The 15,335-nt window shown below is 47.4% G+C and overlaps 1 protein-coding gene across 30 annotated transcripts in view; it reads left to right on the plus strand.

The window, feature by feature from the left end:
* TCF4 (transcription factor 4) overlaps positions 1-15,335 on the plus strand; it is a 231,935-nt gene that overhangs the window by 65,887 nt on the left and 150,713 nt on the right. For all 30 annotated transcript variants that reach the window (XM_054809151.1, XM_054809150.1, XM_054809148.1 and 27 more), the window contains 2 exons: positions 9,008-9,069; positions 11,686-11,782. In XM_054809151.1, the coding sequence (XP_054665126.1) occupies positions 9,008-9,069; positions 11,686-11,782 (159 nt within the window). The remainder of the gene's footprint in view (positions 1-9,007; positions 9,070-11,685; positions 11,783-15,335) is intronic.

Raw genomic sequence — 15,335 nt, forward strand, 5'->3', positions numbered from 1 at the left:
TGAGGACCCCTCAGGGCTCAGCCCGTATCACAAGCCCACCTCACTAACCCAGAGTCCGTGCGGGTCCGTGAAGGAGCACCCGGGAGCAGAACAGCCGTTAGCTTTTTTGAGCTGATGCGGTAGAAAACAGGGTCTAGCTTTTCCTTTAACACTGTCACCTGCTGCTGGCAAGGGTGGGGTGCATCCTTTTGTTCTCCTCTGTCACCCAAACTGGTACCGTAAAAGCCAGTCCAGGGAGGGGTTTGCACAGCTCTGAACACCCTTTCCCCAGTAAGCGTGGGCTACCCGCTCCTGTTCTCCTCAGCTGTCTCTCCTGCTCCTCTTACCTAGCTTGGCTACTCTTCTGCGTGCTCCTGTGCCGTGTTTCTATAGCAGCTTCACTGCTGGATTTTCCTTTGTAGTTCTGGTGTCTTCTGTGCCCTTTGATTGTCCTCTGGGGAGAGCATGGTGTCTAACAATGTTACTCTGACTTGATGGTGGTAGAAATGAAGTAACGAGCTGAACCAGGTGCCTTTGCTAGTAGACCAGTTCTGGTGGGCAAAGGCTTAGGACCTTGTTAGGTTTCCTCCAGGTACCGCTTCATCTGCTCTTGAGCTGCTCACTTCTGGAGAAGCTAGACTTTCTGCGTCCTTCAGATGATGCGAGGGCTGGAGCACCTCTGCTATGGAGACAGGCTGAGAGAGTTGGGGTGGCTCAGCCTGGAGAAGAGAAGGCTGCGGGGAGACCTTAGAGCCCCTTCCAGTCCCTGCAGGGGCTCCAGGAAAGCTGGAGAGGGGCTGGTGCCAAGGGCAGGGAGTGACAGGCCAAGGGGAATGGCCTGAAGCTGCAGGAGGGGAGATGGAGATGAGATGTGAGGCAGAAATCCTTCCCTGTGAGGGTGCTGAGGCCCTGGCACAGGTTGCCCAGAGAAGCTGTGGCTGCCCCTGGCTCCCTGGCAGTGGTCAAGGCCAGGTTGGATGGGGCTTTGGGCAAGCTGGGCTAGTGGAGGGGGTCCCTGCCCATGGCAGGGGTGGGACTGGATGGGCTGGGAGGTCCCTTCCAACCCAACCCATTCTGTGATCCTTCTCCGAATCGCAGCCCTCCGTGCAAGCAGGCGTGGATGGGGGGAGCGATGCATGTGAGGGCTGGGGGATTTATAGGGGTCAATGCCGGGAGGGGCTGCCAGGCTGCCCGCGCTGGACGGCAGGCTGCTGCCTGTCACCTGCTGCCCTTGCACTGAAGCAGAAGGGCTGGCCGGACACCAGCACGGCGTCCAGAAGACGCCCACTCTTCATGTGCAGGAGTTGAGTATTGGGAAGGAACCACCATTTTCCTTGGCGGCTTTTCCCAGTGCAAACACATTACGGCATTTTCAGGGAGGTTAAGCAAATGTATTAATTTTGACTACGGTATATTCCCTTCCTTCTTTGGAAGGTCATGGTAAATAATTTGACTTTGAGTTCACCAAGGAGCATTTGGAAGATTTTTCCTTTCACGCTGGTCTTCCACAACTGGTCCCACTCGCTGTAGAGGTAAATTCAGGAACGCAGCAACTTTGCTTCTCTGAAATAACATCTTATTGTTATTCCCGAAAGATAAAAAGTCATTAATTTCTGCATTTTTATGCTCTCGTGCATTAAAATGTTTTCCAAGTTTGTTACAGTATTTTGGAATTATAGTAATGCAATTCTGTTTCTAAGCCAGCAAGACAGATAATTATATCAATAAATATTATTTTGCACTTAGGCACGTAAAATGACCGTTCTTTAAGAATTATCTTTGGCTTGATATGTAGTTTGTTCAGATCCTTTAAAAGAATGTGGTCTAGCACCGAGTTAAAGAAAAGTTAAAGAAACATAATTCTGTATTTCTTGCTCGGAAGCTGATAGCTAAAGGCCGGATTTTTCACCGGCACACCTCTGAGTGCAGGCTGCTCGCTCAGCACCTCTGTTACTGCGTGTGCGAAACATCACGATTTTGATTGTGCAGCTTCTCTGAGTGCTGCTCTCTTCAGCATGAAATATTGTTTATTCTGAATTAAGGGAACGCAAATACTAAAGATGAAGTTGTAGTCTTAATTGAAATCAAATGGAAGAACTCGCACAGAAGTAGAATGTCACCCCTGTCTTTTCATAGCAAGGAGGTTCAGCTGATGAAAACAAACTGAATTTTCCCTTTCTGCTCACTTTCCTATTTGAGCATCTAAAAAAATCATGTAGAGAGATATATATCTGTGTGCTTCTCTTTACTCTCACGAGCGTAGTGGTCAGGTTATTTCATTTGTGTATTTGTACGTGTGCTGGGATGATGGCGCTGGAAGGGTGGAGTGAAGCTGAGGTACTGGGAGTGCACCATAAAACGCCTCCGCACCCTAGGAAGCATCGTGTCGTATGGCAAGAGATCGTGGGTTTACGGCGAAAGGTTGGGGTAGCAATCTGTGTGCCTTAACGAACAGCCCCAGGCCCCCCTGAATAATGCCGGATGGAGTACGATGGTAGCTTAATACTCGTTTTCCCCACAAAATTGCTCAAAAGACTGCTCAGACCGATGGTGGGAACCAGAAACGCTCTCCTGGTACAAATCCCAGCGTCCCACTGCCGTGGCTCCAGCGGGAAGCTCGCTCCCGTACGAAGCTTGGTTAAGCAGCGTGTATGTATGAATGGTGGAGAAATCAAGGGTCGTAATCAAATTTGCTACAAAATTAACAAGATCTACCACTGTGCTCTTTTTTTCTTGTATTATCTCACCTACTTGCTAGACTGTTACTGTGTCTGACACCAGGTGCGTACTTCTTTTTACATGGGTTTTTCGTACGTATCATCTTTCAAATGGCACCTCTTTTTTTAAAACAATTCTTAAGTTCTTAATTACTTTTGCTAGTCTCAGTCTTTTGGTTTGGTTTTTTTTTTTTTGTTCCCCCCCAACTCTCTAGGAGCAGAATGCCTGTAGTATCCATGTTGCTGTTTACCAGAATAAAGCATGAGAATATAATTTCCTAGCCTGTGATTTTAGGATTTTATGTATGTGCCCAAATTTGTTATTGGAGGTGGTGGGAGGTTCAAAAAAAATTCTATTCCGGAGTCATTTAGTTTATTGTCCTGTGTTATTGCTGCGGTCTTGGATGATTTCCCAAGTATTTGTTTGGATTATTCCTGCAAAGAGGAGTTTGGTGGTGGTTTTTTTTTTTTTCCCTGGGTTTGGGTATTTTTCCAGAAAAAATACTGATTTTTTTTTCTAATTCTGAAGTCTCTGTTTGGGAGCCCCTCAAGGGATTTAATGAAACTTGTACCAAAGAAAATTGAAGGGACTGGGCATTATGGCCAAGGCCCAGAAGCCTTACGTGGTGCCCCCAGTTTATGCGTCGCAGCCCCTTCAGATAAAGTAGGTGTTGGCCCGAGAGAGTCCCACAGCGTGTCAGCGCTAGTGGCCTACCATGAAAATCATTTGAAATTACATACATTAGGTAGTAAGTTGCCCTTTAGGTCACCTAATTCTGAACTTCTTTCCTTTTCTGGGGCCGGGAGGTGCGTATTAAGCAGCTTTATTCATTTGAGATCCTGAGCACGGAGGCGACGTGAAGACTCCTAACGAACAGGCTGATGCTCCTGCAAAGCGCAGGCGGCGGTGGAGGCGTAACGGCAATCGCCTGCACGCTGGAGCTCTCAGAGCCGCCTCGCTGTCGGTGGTGGACCCCGACGGTATCTGCTGTGTTTTTGCTGAGCTCGGTCCTGTCTGTACGGGTTGGGCACGTACTTAGCAGATGGGGAGTAGCAGGAGACGTGGGCAGAGCGCGAGCATCCCTCAGCATCGCTGCTGGAGGGTCTCGGAGCCTCGCGCCCTGCTCGGGGGCTCCCAAGGCATCCCTCCGTGCTCGGCTTGGATGTCGAGGGAACCTTGGTCCAAGAAGCAGAACTCTGCAGGCTGCTGAAAAGTACTTTTGGGGTTAGGTGGCTGCTCGAGCCGAGGCTCTCTGGAGCTCGTTCCTCTGCGTAAGTGCAGCTTTTGGCCCCGAAATCAGTGCTCTGGATTTCTCCCTGCATCCTTAAGCATTAGTGGCCTCTCTGAAGTTGCGGTGCCTTCCAACACAGGGGTGTAATCAATGTGGATTGCAAATCTTTTTTTCCCCCAGATCTTTAATAGGGGTGATATGATTTGAATCCAGCCAATCTCGGTCTGCAGCACTGAACATCTTTTCTAGATTCGGTTGAATACGCCTTTTTGCTTAAAATGCTCAGAGTGATTTGACTCCATTTAAACGCCAGTTTTACTTCTTTTAGGTAGAAGTTCTGAGATGCCGAGTGAAGCTTTAGTTATTTAAATCACACTGTGTTAATTGTGTATGAATCGCGTTCTGAAAACTGACCAAATCTGTCCGTGATGATTTGCTTTTCGTAATGTCACATTGCCTAATGCTCGTGATTAAGTGGGGTTAATTTACAGGAGCCAGATTTTGGAAAAAATTACATATGTGTTCAAGTTTATGCACTCTGGGATAAATCCAAGCTCTGAGAATAAGTCACTGGAGAATTTTGCATTGACTTTGGTGTCATTAGGGTTTCACTGTCCTAATTACCTAAGTGGCAGTACTTACAGGGTACATAATAAATTTCCAGAATTAGGTTTAGGAGCTTACAAACCTTCTTGCAGTATCTGTCATACTAAATTATTAGTAAACTAGGCTAGATTAACTAGGTAGTAATTAGCGAGGGTTTTTTCTTTTCTGCCGAGGGAGAAGCGCTGTTGATTTGAGGGCTGGCTGGAGGGGGACAGAAGTTAGCTGGCTTTGGGCTGTTGGTAGCTCGTGGATCCCACGAAGAGAATACTTGTAAACGAGATGAAAAGAGACAAGGAGCGCGCGTGCGAGGGGCAGTCGCCCATCTGTTCCTCGAGCTCTCCAGTGTTGTACCCCACCGCGTAACCCCTTCATGGCCGCAGGCACGCGGAACGGGCGAGAGCTCCCTGCTGAACCCGCCCCGGTGACGCTCCGAATGTGCTCAGCGGCCGAAGGAGACGTCGTGAGGGCGGTCGCTGCCTTCTGCGTGCTGATCGCGGGGGCGGTGGGAGACAGCGGGAAAGCTTTGGCCAGCTCCGCTTCCATTGAAAAAATATTTTCCAGCAAATTCACAAATATAATAAAACTGTATTTTTATTATTTGCTCTTTATAACTCTTGATGTCCAAGAACAATTCTCATCTTGCTAAGCTCTCCATTTCCCAGCTGAAGATCTAGGATTTTTTTTTCAAAGCACATCTTTTTTCCCCAGCTAGAGCTTGCATTTTTACAGAGCTTCATGATACGTGTTTTAGACCGAGTTCCTTCTTTTTGTCTGTAGCTGAGATAAAGAATTAGTAGTTTAAAACAATAACTACATGTTCCACTATGATCAAGGAATTAGATAATCTGGCATGTTTGCTTAAGGGGTCTGTATCTTGGGGCTTTTATAGGGCAGTATTAAAGCCCTGAGCCTTCTTATTATGCCAATACCCAGAAGATTGCTTTAATGAGAAGTAAAGGGCCTTTTTCCAATTACAAGGGAATAACTGTATTAAGTTCCTGTGTTATGTCAACCTGCTTTGATTTGATTACTGCGAAAGAAATGGATTTATCTGTCAGTGTTACTTAATTAAGCCTTCTCATTGATGTTTTGCAGAGTAATATAGTGTAGTTTGCACATTTAAGTCTAAATACAAAGAAAATTGGTCGAAAGCTAAGACACGACCCCTGAAGATAAGGCACAAGAGCCATTGCTTGTCATTTTCTGATCGGAGTCTAGAAGTTTTAACTTTGGCGGAAGACCGTAAGCATTGTATGGGCTCAGATTAAAGCACGGTAAAGGGCAAGGAATTTTCAGCCAAATTTGAGACCGCTAAAAATTTTGGAGTCCAGGCAAATCTTACAGAATTATTCTGTGAGGTCGGTCCCCTAATCTCTACCCGATATGCTTGGGTGTGTAGAATGGTGTCTGCGTACCTTTAACGTCTGTCTGGCCCGATGCATCCCCAAAAGCTGTCCCTCTCCCTGCCCGGGAGTGTCCTTCCCTCTCGGCAGCACTTTCTCTCCGGGTTGGTCTTGGCTGTGCTCAGGGACTTGGTCTGGGATGTTCGCAGAGGCGAGGAATACCCCAGCCCTGAGGTACGTGTTGTTCCCGTGTTATTTTAAGCATCTGATAGTGCCCTCTGGTCATTGGCACGCTTGGCTCGAGGGAGAGGTAGGGATAACGCAGCAAAGACTACCAGAAAGGACGGCCGGTGGGGAATTCAGCTCACCACAAAAACATAGGTTTAACTGTAAGCACGTAAATAGTTCCTTTCACGTCATTGGGACCATCCAGCGGTTGGCCATGAAGCTAGTATTTCCATGCGCTGCTGGAAAGTGCTGGGCATCTTCGGGAGCGTGGTGTCCCTTCCCCGTTCCTGAACAAAAAAAAAAAAAAAAAAAGCTTTTTGAAGAACATGACTCAAAAGAGGCATCACGAGCGGGTCACATCGTGCGTGTCAGCCCAGCATCTGCGGCAGGGGTGACAGCAGACTCCCGGCTGGAGCTTGGTTATTTTAGGTGATGCGTTAGAGTACCCAGCACCGTGGTGTCTATATTCTTAAAAATCTAAATAAAACCGTACGGTATAGCAGTCCGCACGAGAGAGCTGGGAGCAGGACGGGGCTGTCGCTCAGCCTGCAGGTGCTGGGTTTGTCACCAGAGCTGTCGCCCCGTCCCCCGGGTGCTGGTCCCGAGGGCTGAGCCGTTCTGCTCGCAGATGGATTTTGGAAGCTGTGCTCGAGGGTGGGACGATGCCCATCAAAGTCAATGGGATAATATCCGCTGATTTTTAGCAGGCAATGGATCGGGGCTCTACAGAGTTAATTGCCTGTTACATAACACAAATGATTTTTAAAAATATGCCTAATTAACCTAATAGAATGGTTGATCTGATCTGTCAGGTAAATGATACACATTTTCTTTCTTTTTCTTGAGCTTAATTAAATATTTACCTAAGAGTGTCTTGTGCTATTAACACGTTCATCTGTTATTGAGATAATAGCAATTGTAATTGGGGGAAAGTATTAAACCATACAAATGGGGGGGGGGGGGGTGGTTTTTTTTTTTTTTTAAATCTTGGAAATCAACCAGTTTTGGTCACAGCACCCGTATTTTAAAGTGCTAATGACCGTATCTGTTCCTCAAGACAACTGAATTTCCCACCCATCCTACAAGTCTGCTCATGTGCGTAGTCTTCGACAGCACTCCCAGAAAGTTTCTTTAGCCGGCAAGACCAAATGCGTATTTTTTTTTTTTCCAATTAGATTAAAGCTGCTGTTTGTGCATGGCAAAAGGCAAGCAATATTATTATTTCATTAGGATGCTGGTGGGTATGCAGGAGTAAGTTGGAAAGTAGCACTGAAATGTGCAATAATACTGTTATAGATCAATGCCAATCACATTTCCTGATATTTAACATACTGTAAGTAAAAAAGTAATGGATTTAAGCAGTATGGTCCAGTCCATCACTGTACAAAAGGATGTGCTTAATGTTAAGCACAAACGAGCTCATTTACTTGAATTAACACGAGAGCGAACTATGATTTCGGTGGAATTATTCACGGGTTTCCATGAAACCTGCGCGCAGGTGCCTCGCTGAACCGGTGTGATGTTTATCTGTTCAGTTTTTAGCCGAGTGGAAAGTCTCGGGAGCCTCCCAACTCATTTCAGTAAAGGTTTCGTGCTGGCAGCGGCTGTACGAGCCTGTCCCAGCACAGGCGAGGGCACTGCAGGGGATCTTCCGCCTTCCGCCGTGGCGGTCCTCCACGGAGTTGGGTTCCTGGGCTTCTCTTGGGTCTCGGCGCAACCTCAGAGGTACGTGGCCGGCCCGGAGGTGCACGTCACTGCGTGGGGTACCCGAGAGGGACAGCCCCGTGTCTTTGGAAGAAGTCACCGTGTGCGTCTTCTTGGAACGTTCGGTGTTGTAAGGAGGTTTTACTAACACCAAACTGGGTTCACTGACAATACTGGAAAAGAGTTGGGGAAAGCAGAACAGTTGCGTCAGAGAAGAAATATTGGGAATTGCGAAGCGTGGAGAGCATTCACAGGCAAAATGTGTCTGCGACCTGATTTTTGCCAAGGAGAAGGTGGTGGAGCAGTCTGGCTAGCCTCCTGTACCCCGTGCTCTGGAAGCACGCTGCAGTGGCTGGCTAGCGACGCTCGCCTCGCCTTCCCGGGGCGGCTATCAAGCTGTCCCTTCGGTGCACGGATTAAATACGTGCAAGAAAACATCAGGCTGAGACATTTCTGTGTTCTGTTGCAAAGTTCAGAGGAGCTTGTAGGAGTCCTGACTCCTTGGTCCGTACCCTCGAGGGCAGGTTTCCGCCATGTCCTAACGCATATGCGATGGGACGTGTTATCCCTAGAGATACCCTCTCAAACGGGGAGGGGAAGTGGTTAAAAACACCCCGAAATGGGCCATCTGAAATGACTGGAGTGTCTCCCACCCAATGGTTGCGATGAATTTTCTGTCGGAGGATAGAGGAAAAGCCAGAAAGCGTGGCTTTAGGAACGCGCTTTCCTCTTCCCGAGGCACAGATAGGTGTGTAAAGGCTTTTCTGCGGCAGCAGAAGCCTGGATGAGGTGGCGAGAGGCACGTTTACCCCAGCCGTGCCTTACTGTCACTTCTAGGTTTTGTCTGCTTTGTCGGGTTTTATTTCTACTGTTTGACAATATCTATTTTTGTGCTGGAGACTTTGATAGGATTTTAACTGGTACAGCGCAGTCACTTTTTAAAGTGTCGAGAAACACTGAGCCGCTGAAGTAATTTTTATGTTCAAACCTCAGGTTCCTGAGGGTCCGGTTCATTTCTGCTGTGAATTTAAATGAGTTAATTTAAGCAGTGGGTCAGAAGCCACTACCATCGTAGTAGCCCTGTGCCTGATTCTTAATTAAAGGCAACAGGAGATTAATTTGAAACATTAATTTAAAAGTGCCTATACAAAAGGAAAGAAATATTGCAATAAAGCCTAAAGAACTTTTTTGTCCCTAGATGTAGAAGACAGAACTAGCTCAGGGTCCTGGGGGAATACAGGACATCCTAGTCCATCCAGGGTAAGTATATCTAATCTTTTTCCCCAAACCAGACTTCCTGCATATGTAAATTTACAATCTTAAATGTGAGTTTTACACCTGATTGCATAGAAAAATGGGCATGCAAAGTTGACTGTAGCCTGTCTTCTCTTTGAAATTGCTTTTTTTTTTTTTTTTTTTGAATGTTCAAACCTGATCCTGTGGTTGAATTTGGCACCTGCTCTGCTACTGCTAACAGGTAGCGAGAATATTAATTAACTGTTTTTTCTTGCCGGGCCCTCTCAGGCACCGCCGCCGCCCAGAGTGCAGGCGGAGCGGAGCTGTTGTTGCCGAATGTTTTGTTTTGCTGCGGTTGGATTTTTAGGGATCGTGGGTGCCACCAAACCCGAGGAGGGAGAGGGCCAGCGCCCCCGTCGTGGGCAGCGCTCGTCCCCATGCCAGAGCTTTGCCGGCCACTCCGCGGCCACCCCGGGGCCCGAGCCCAGGGCAGCGAAGCCGGAGAGGGGCCGCCGGGTCTGTCTGGCCGTGCCAGGGCTGCCCACCCGGGGAGCCGTGCCCCTGCCTTCCCGCTCCCTGCCTCCGGTGAGGGGGTTTCAAACCCTTCTCCTCCGGCACGTCCCCCTGGCTGCTGGTGCCATCTGAGCTGCGGGGCAGGTAGCCCGGCTGCTAGCCACCTGCTCCAGACGCTGCTGAGGATGGGGCACGGACATCTCCTGTGCTCCCCACGCAAGAGTGGGCTCTTCCTCCGGGGAACGCAGGCCCCGAGCAGCTACCTGGCCCGGCGAGACGCGGCATTTGCCAAGATTCACAAGGCAGCTGGACGCAGTCGTTTTGATTGTGGCTGTGGACGGTTATCCAAATTCTTTAGACACCTCAGGACCGGGATGCCAGCTACTTCAGTAGGGAAGAAGTGCTATTTCCAGCAGAGCAGCTGTGCCCCGAGCAGCACGGGGTGGGCAGCCCCGTCACCGATGGTCCTCGGGAGCCACCCCGGCAGCCCCGTCACCGATGGTCCTCGGGAGCCACCCTGGCAGCCCCGCTCCCCAGCCAGAGCATCGCGGCTTTGCCCGTCCTCGGGGCCGGGCACGGCTTGCGTTTCAGCACCAAGATGATTATTTCTGTTTGCTTCCTGCAAATGCATGAAGTACACTTACGCCGGGCAAAAAGTGCCTTCGCTCTTACTTATGCCCTTATTTAAACAGTTTCTTTAAATTGCTTTTTAATTGTTTTCTAATTAATGTGAAGGATCAGGGCTCGCGAGCAGTGCTGCCGGGAGCTCCCTGCCCTCAAGTGTCTGTCTGGCGAGGAGAAACGCCGTTGCCCTCTTGGTCCTCGGTCCGTCCCTTCCCCTCGGGGCAGGTCCTGCCCTCGGCGGATGTTACGCCGGCTGAGGTTTTACACAGATGTCCGCAGCGCTGTGCCGCACCGCGGGCAGCCGAAGGGGGTCCCCCCGTTTACGGCGTGGCGGGGGGACCCCGGCCCTGTCGCCGAGGGAGGGAAGCCCGACACCTTTTCTTATTCCATCCTGCTTAGCATCCATTACGTCATTACTGTTCACATCTGTCAGTTTTATTTTTATCCCTTTTTTTTTACTTGACACTTGTATTGCTTCCTAGGGAAAAATGTTTTGAAAAGTAAATTCTAAATTTGCACACACAATTATTTATGCATGCAAAAACTTGAATGTGAGTGTACAATTAAGTTTTGAGATATAAAGAAAAGAGCACGAGCCTGGGAAGAATTCTGGAGTTTCAATCAAGACTGTGCATTAACTTGCAGAATTATTCCGCAAACAGCCTGACCTCTCTCTCTTTCCTTCTTTGTAAAATGATGACGGTATTTCCAAGTTGGGAGAATTAGTTTCTCGTGAGTTCTTCTGAACCGAAGAAACAAAACATTACATAACTGCTGCGCTTGGCCAATATTTGTAGTTAAATTTAAGATTTTGCTAATCGAGTGACTGAAAACAGAAGGTGACGCCAAGACTGTTTCAAAATTTAGGGCCCCGATCCTGGCAAGTTTTTTTTTTATGTCCTTGACTCTGTGGGTAGAGTCCGATGCTGCTGATCCCCGGAGGAGTGCCGAGGGTCACTGCTGCTCGCCAGCCACGCACGGAATTGCACGCAGGGTTATTTTTTCAGTGAGAAGTAACTTTCCACACCTGCTGTGAAAAAAATCCTAATTTTTTCTTTATATGCCGGTGCACGTATATAGCAGTGAGGTGATTAAGACGGCAAATTTCTACATAAAAATAGATCGGGAAAAAAAAGACAAAATGTTAAAAGAAGCATTTCTTTGCTGTTCTTGCACATGTTACGGGCAAGAAGACTTTTATGCTGAGAGAGGGAGTTATGCTGAATTGCACAGCACGAAATTCCAGGAGCCTCATCTCAGTCACCCATTTGGGATTATCCGTGCAGCAAACCAAAGTCAATTACTAATGAAATAAAAATTTGAAACAGCTTTAAAAATGTTCTGGAACGCGTCACTTTGAGCAGAATCAATAGGGGAAAACAATAAAGGGAACAATAATTTTTATAACTGGCTTAAGACTTAGAAGGGAAATATGGACCTGTAGGTTTTGAAAAATGCCGTTTAAACTTGTAAAATTGTGTTTTTTTCCCCATTTGTTAACAGAACTATGGAGATGGGACTCACTATGATCATATGGCGAGCAGAGACCTTGGGTCGCATGACAATCTCTCTCCTCCCTTTGTCAATTCCAGAATACAAAGTAAGAAACTGAATTTCCTAACTTGACTGCATTGTTGAAAGTGGAATAAGTGAACCAGAAATAAAATTCTGAGGGCTTAAATCCCTCATCCTCATTTTTGGGGTTGATTATACTCGGCATAAGGGTGGGAACGTGGATTTTAATTTCTTTCTTTTTTAAGCTAGCATGCAATTTCAAAAATGTAGACCGATGATGTTTATCGAGCAGACTGTTTTCTTGCTGCGAAAGGGATATGCCTTTTGATGCAGTAACTGCAGTATTTGCTGGAAGAGGTAAATGGTCGTGTCCTGAGGCTCAGCCTTGCCTTCTCAAAGCAGCGGCCAGTTGGCAGAGAAAATAAGGACGTGCTCCGAACGGGACTTTTAAAGTAGAAAAGGATTTCTGAAAATATGATAAATACATGTTCAGGAAGGGGAACAGATAAATAACTGGTGAGGGACACCGGAGCCGTTGTTTGTTTTGGAGCACGATGGATCGCTGCCTGCTGGGACCTGCGAGCCGCATACTCCTGGATTTCGGGCGAGGGTAGTTGCAGCCTATTCTGCGTTAGAGGAGCGAGGTTTTGCCCAGGGCGTTTGGCAAGGACCCTTCTTCCACCCCACACCCCGTGATAGAAAGTTTTGACACCCCTGAATAATCGTTTAGCTTAGCAGCAAACACCATAGCAGTATGGAGAGAGGCTATAATTATTTCTAAGTGAATGATAGCTACTTTCTTTAATTACAGTTGATAAATGAGTTTGGTTAAAGTAAATATATGATGTAAAAATATTAGTAATGCTTACGCTTGGCCAAGATCACACCCTTCTTCTGCAGTTGTCAATGAACTAACCAAACGCTTTGCTTTAAAGGATTGAATGCGAGCCAAAAAAAACATGGAGCTGTAACTGCGATATATCATTCTTCAGCTCTAATATACGTCCCTAAAATATGCCTCGTCTTTTAATATTGGGAAATATTTGTGAGTTGTTTAACATATGGGACAATGTTGGAGCTTGTAGTCATTTGTATGTATTCACGTACAAAACATGGTTACAACAGTTTTAAAGGGTCTAATATAAGCCAAAAAAAGCATGGAAATTTCAACACTCCCTTCTTAACTCACACCATGGGGCTTAGGTAGTGCGCAGAGACGCTTCGCAAATAGCCACGCGCTTGTGCGAAACCCACTGGGCTGCGTGGTGCTTTCAAGTTTAACCTTTAATTTGAGTCTTTAGAACTTAAAAGTCTCTCTCTCTTCTGCCTGCCCTTGGGTTACAGAAAAATCTCATTCCTGACTCCCGATTGTTTTTGCCAGTCTTAGTGAAAATACTGGTTTCGCTTGGTTTAAGAAATAGTTGTGTTATAAAACCACATTTGGAGGCACCCGGTTAAAGAATTAAGCCGGGCAGCGTCTCGCAGCGCGTGGTCCTGAAGCACCCTGAAATTTTTATGAGATTTGGTAATTCCAACTGGAAGTAAGAGCAGCGACGTTCCTGCGCACACCGATTAACGCGCGTGCAAGCCTATGGCAAGCGGCTAACAGCTTGTGACAAGCGTGCTATTGCACAATAACGCGTGCGCGCTACTGGGGCCGTCAGCTGCCTCCCCCAACCCACGGCATTTTGCAACCACGCTTTAGTATAATTCCCTGATAATTAGGGTGGACTTTTCTTAATTTGTTCTGTTGGGGCAATCCACTACTCCCTGGTTTTGCTCCGCTCCTGGCTGCGGGGCATTTGTGCTGGAGGAGGAGGGATGGCCGCCAGGATGCGTGCACAGTTCCCTCCCGCTCAAATCCCGCCGGGAGTCTCGTTTCTGTGCCGGGGGGGAATGGAAACCCTTACCGGCACCGGGACGGGCGCGGAGGTTACTAACACCGCCGCTGTGGAGGACCACATGTGCGAAGTGTTGTCCTAGCAAAGACCGTTGTCGGTCTGCGCTGGTCACGTCTGTATTTCTGATTTTAGGAGAAAATCTTACGGTGATGAAGAACACACGGTGCTGTTTGCTCGGACGGAGGGTGCCCGGACTGCCAGCTCCCGACTCCAAATTTATTTATCATTTCCCTTTTCCTGGTGGGTCTTTGAACTCCTCCAAGGAAAGGTCCCCATAATCCCTGATGTTGTGCAGCCGGCACCTCTGGAGCTGCAGTTTTCTTCCCATGTTCCTCTTTCTCTTGGCAACCGATAAAGAGCCTGACAACCATCCAACTTGAACTGGTTTTATACTGGTGTATACCGTTGAGTTGAATGGAGTTGCTCCTGATTTGAGGTGGTTTTCCAGGCAAGAAAGACGTTGTTGTTACCGGGGATAGGTATTACTGACCCCGTACCTGTGAACCACAAATATTTGCAGACAGGGCGTGCTTAATTTGTATTTTATTTTTCAGATATTTGTTTTTAAAATGCGTTTTTACGTGGCCAGGGTCTAGCAGGGAGCCTGGGCGTTGGGCTTTGGAGCAAGCCCTGCGGGGAGGAGCAGAGGGAAGTCGCAGAGCTGCGTGCACTACTCGACTCCTCAAACTCCTGCTCACGTATATTCAAATGCGGCTTGCTTTGTGCCTGCGCTACCTCGCTAGGTATTTTCTGTTTTCCAAAGAGTATGGGAAGAGTAGTTATTTGGCCCAGCGCTGAAATGTCCATGGGCAGATAGCTGCGACGGGTATGGCACGTCGGCTGTTGCTTCTCATCGCCTCTCCCGTTTCCAGGTGCTCTTTGGGAACGGTTCTTATCCTACTACTTGGGAACGGTTCTTATCCTACTACTTGGGACACATTGCTGGTACATTAAATCATTTACCAACGTACAGTAACTTGCTTTAAACCCCCTGTAGCTTAATGGAGCGTTTCACTGCAAGGATTAGATTGAGGTTTCAGGCGCTGCTGCAGAAAGCTGCTGGCTTATGTGGTGACCTTTGAATCTCATCTGGGTTAGTGGTTGATATTTTGATTTGGTTACTGTGGTCATATTGTGACAGCTGCTGGTTCATTATAATTCAGTTCCTCTCCTCGGTTTGCCTACCAGGAATATTTAGGTTTGTGTTGCTTCAAAGTGCTCTAACCACCCTGAATTTAACCCGGCACGCCACACAAGGTGAAGCGTTGTGAATTTTTTGGTCACCAGCTGCCATCCGGTCACAGCGGAGCGTAGGGTAGGGAGAAACTTGCTGTGGGAGAAAACTTTCCCTGAGGTTTACAAAGCCGATTGATTTAACCCAGTTTGAATGTAGTAAAAAAGAGAGCAGAAAAGATGAAAGCGCTTCTCTTTGTTGCGCAGGCAGTTTGTGTACTCTTCTCCCAGCATGTAGTATTTCTGGTGTTCACAGTAGTGATTTTATATATCTCATTGGAAAAGTTCCTACGCTACTAACCAGAACAGAGCATTTAATTTCATATATTGCTTTGAGGCTCTCTAAAAGGGCGTAAGGTCACTGAACGTAGATCTCTTAATAGTTGTAGGAGTTGGTGGGTGATCTACGATGTGAAGACAAAAATCTTTGCTGGTGTTTGTTTTCTCTTTGTACTGCTAAACACTAAATGAAGAGCAGATACGGTGACTTACTCTTACTTCCCT

The sequence above is a fragment of the Grus americana genome, chromosome Z, assembly GCF_028858705.1.
Source record: "Grus americana isolate bGruAme1 chromosome Z, bGruAme1.mat, whole genome shotgun sequence".
NCBI lineage: Eukaryota > Metazoa > Chordata > Aves > Gruiformes > Gruidae > Grus > Grus americana.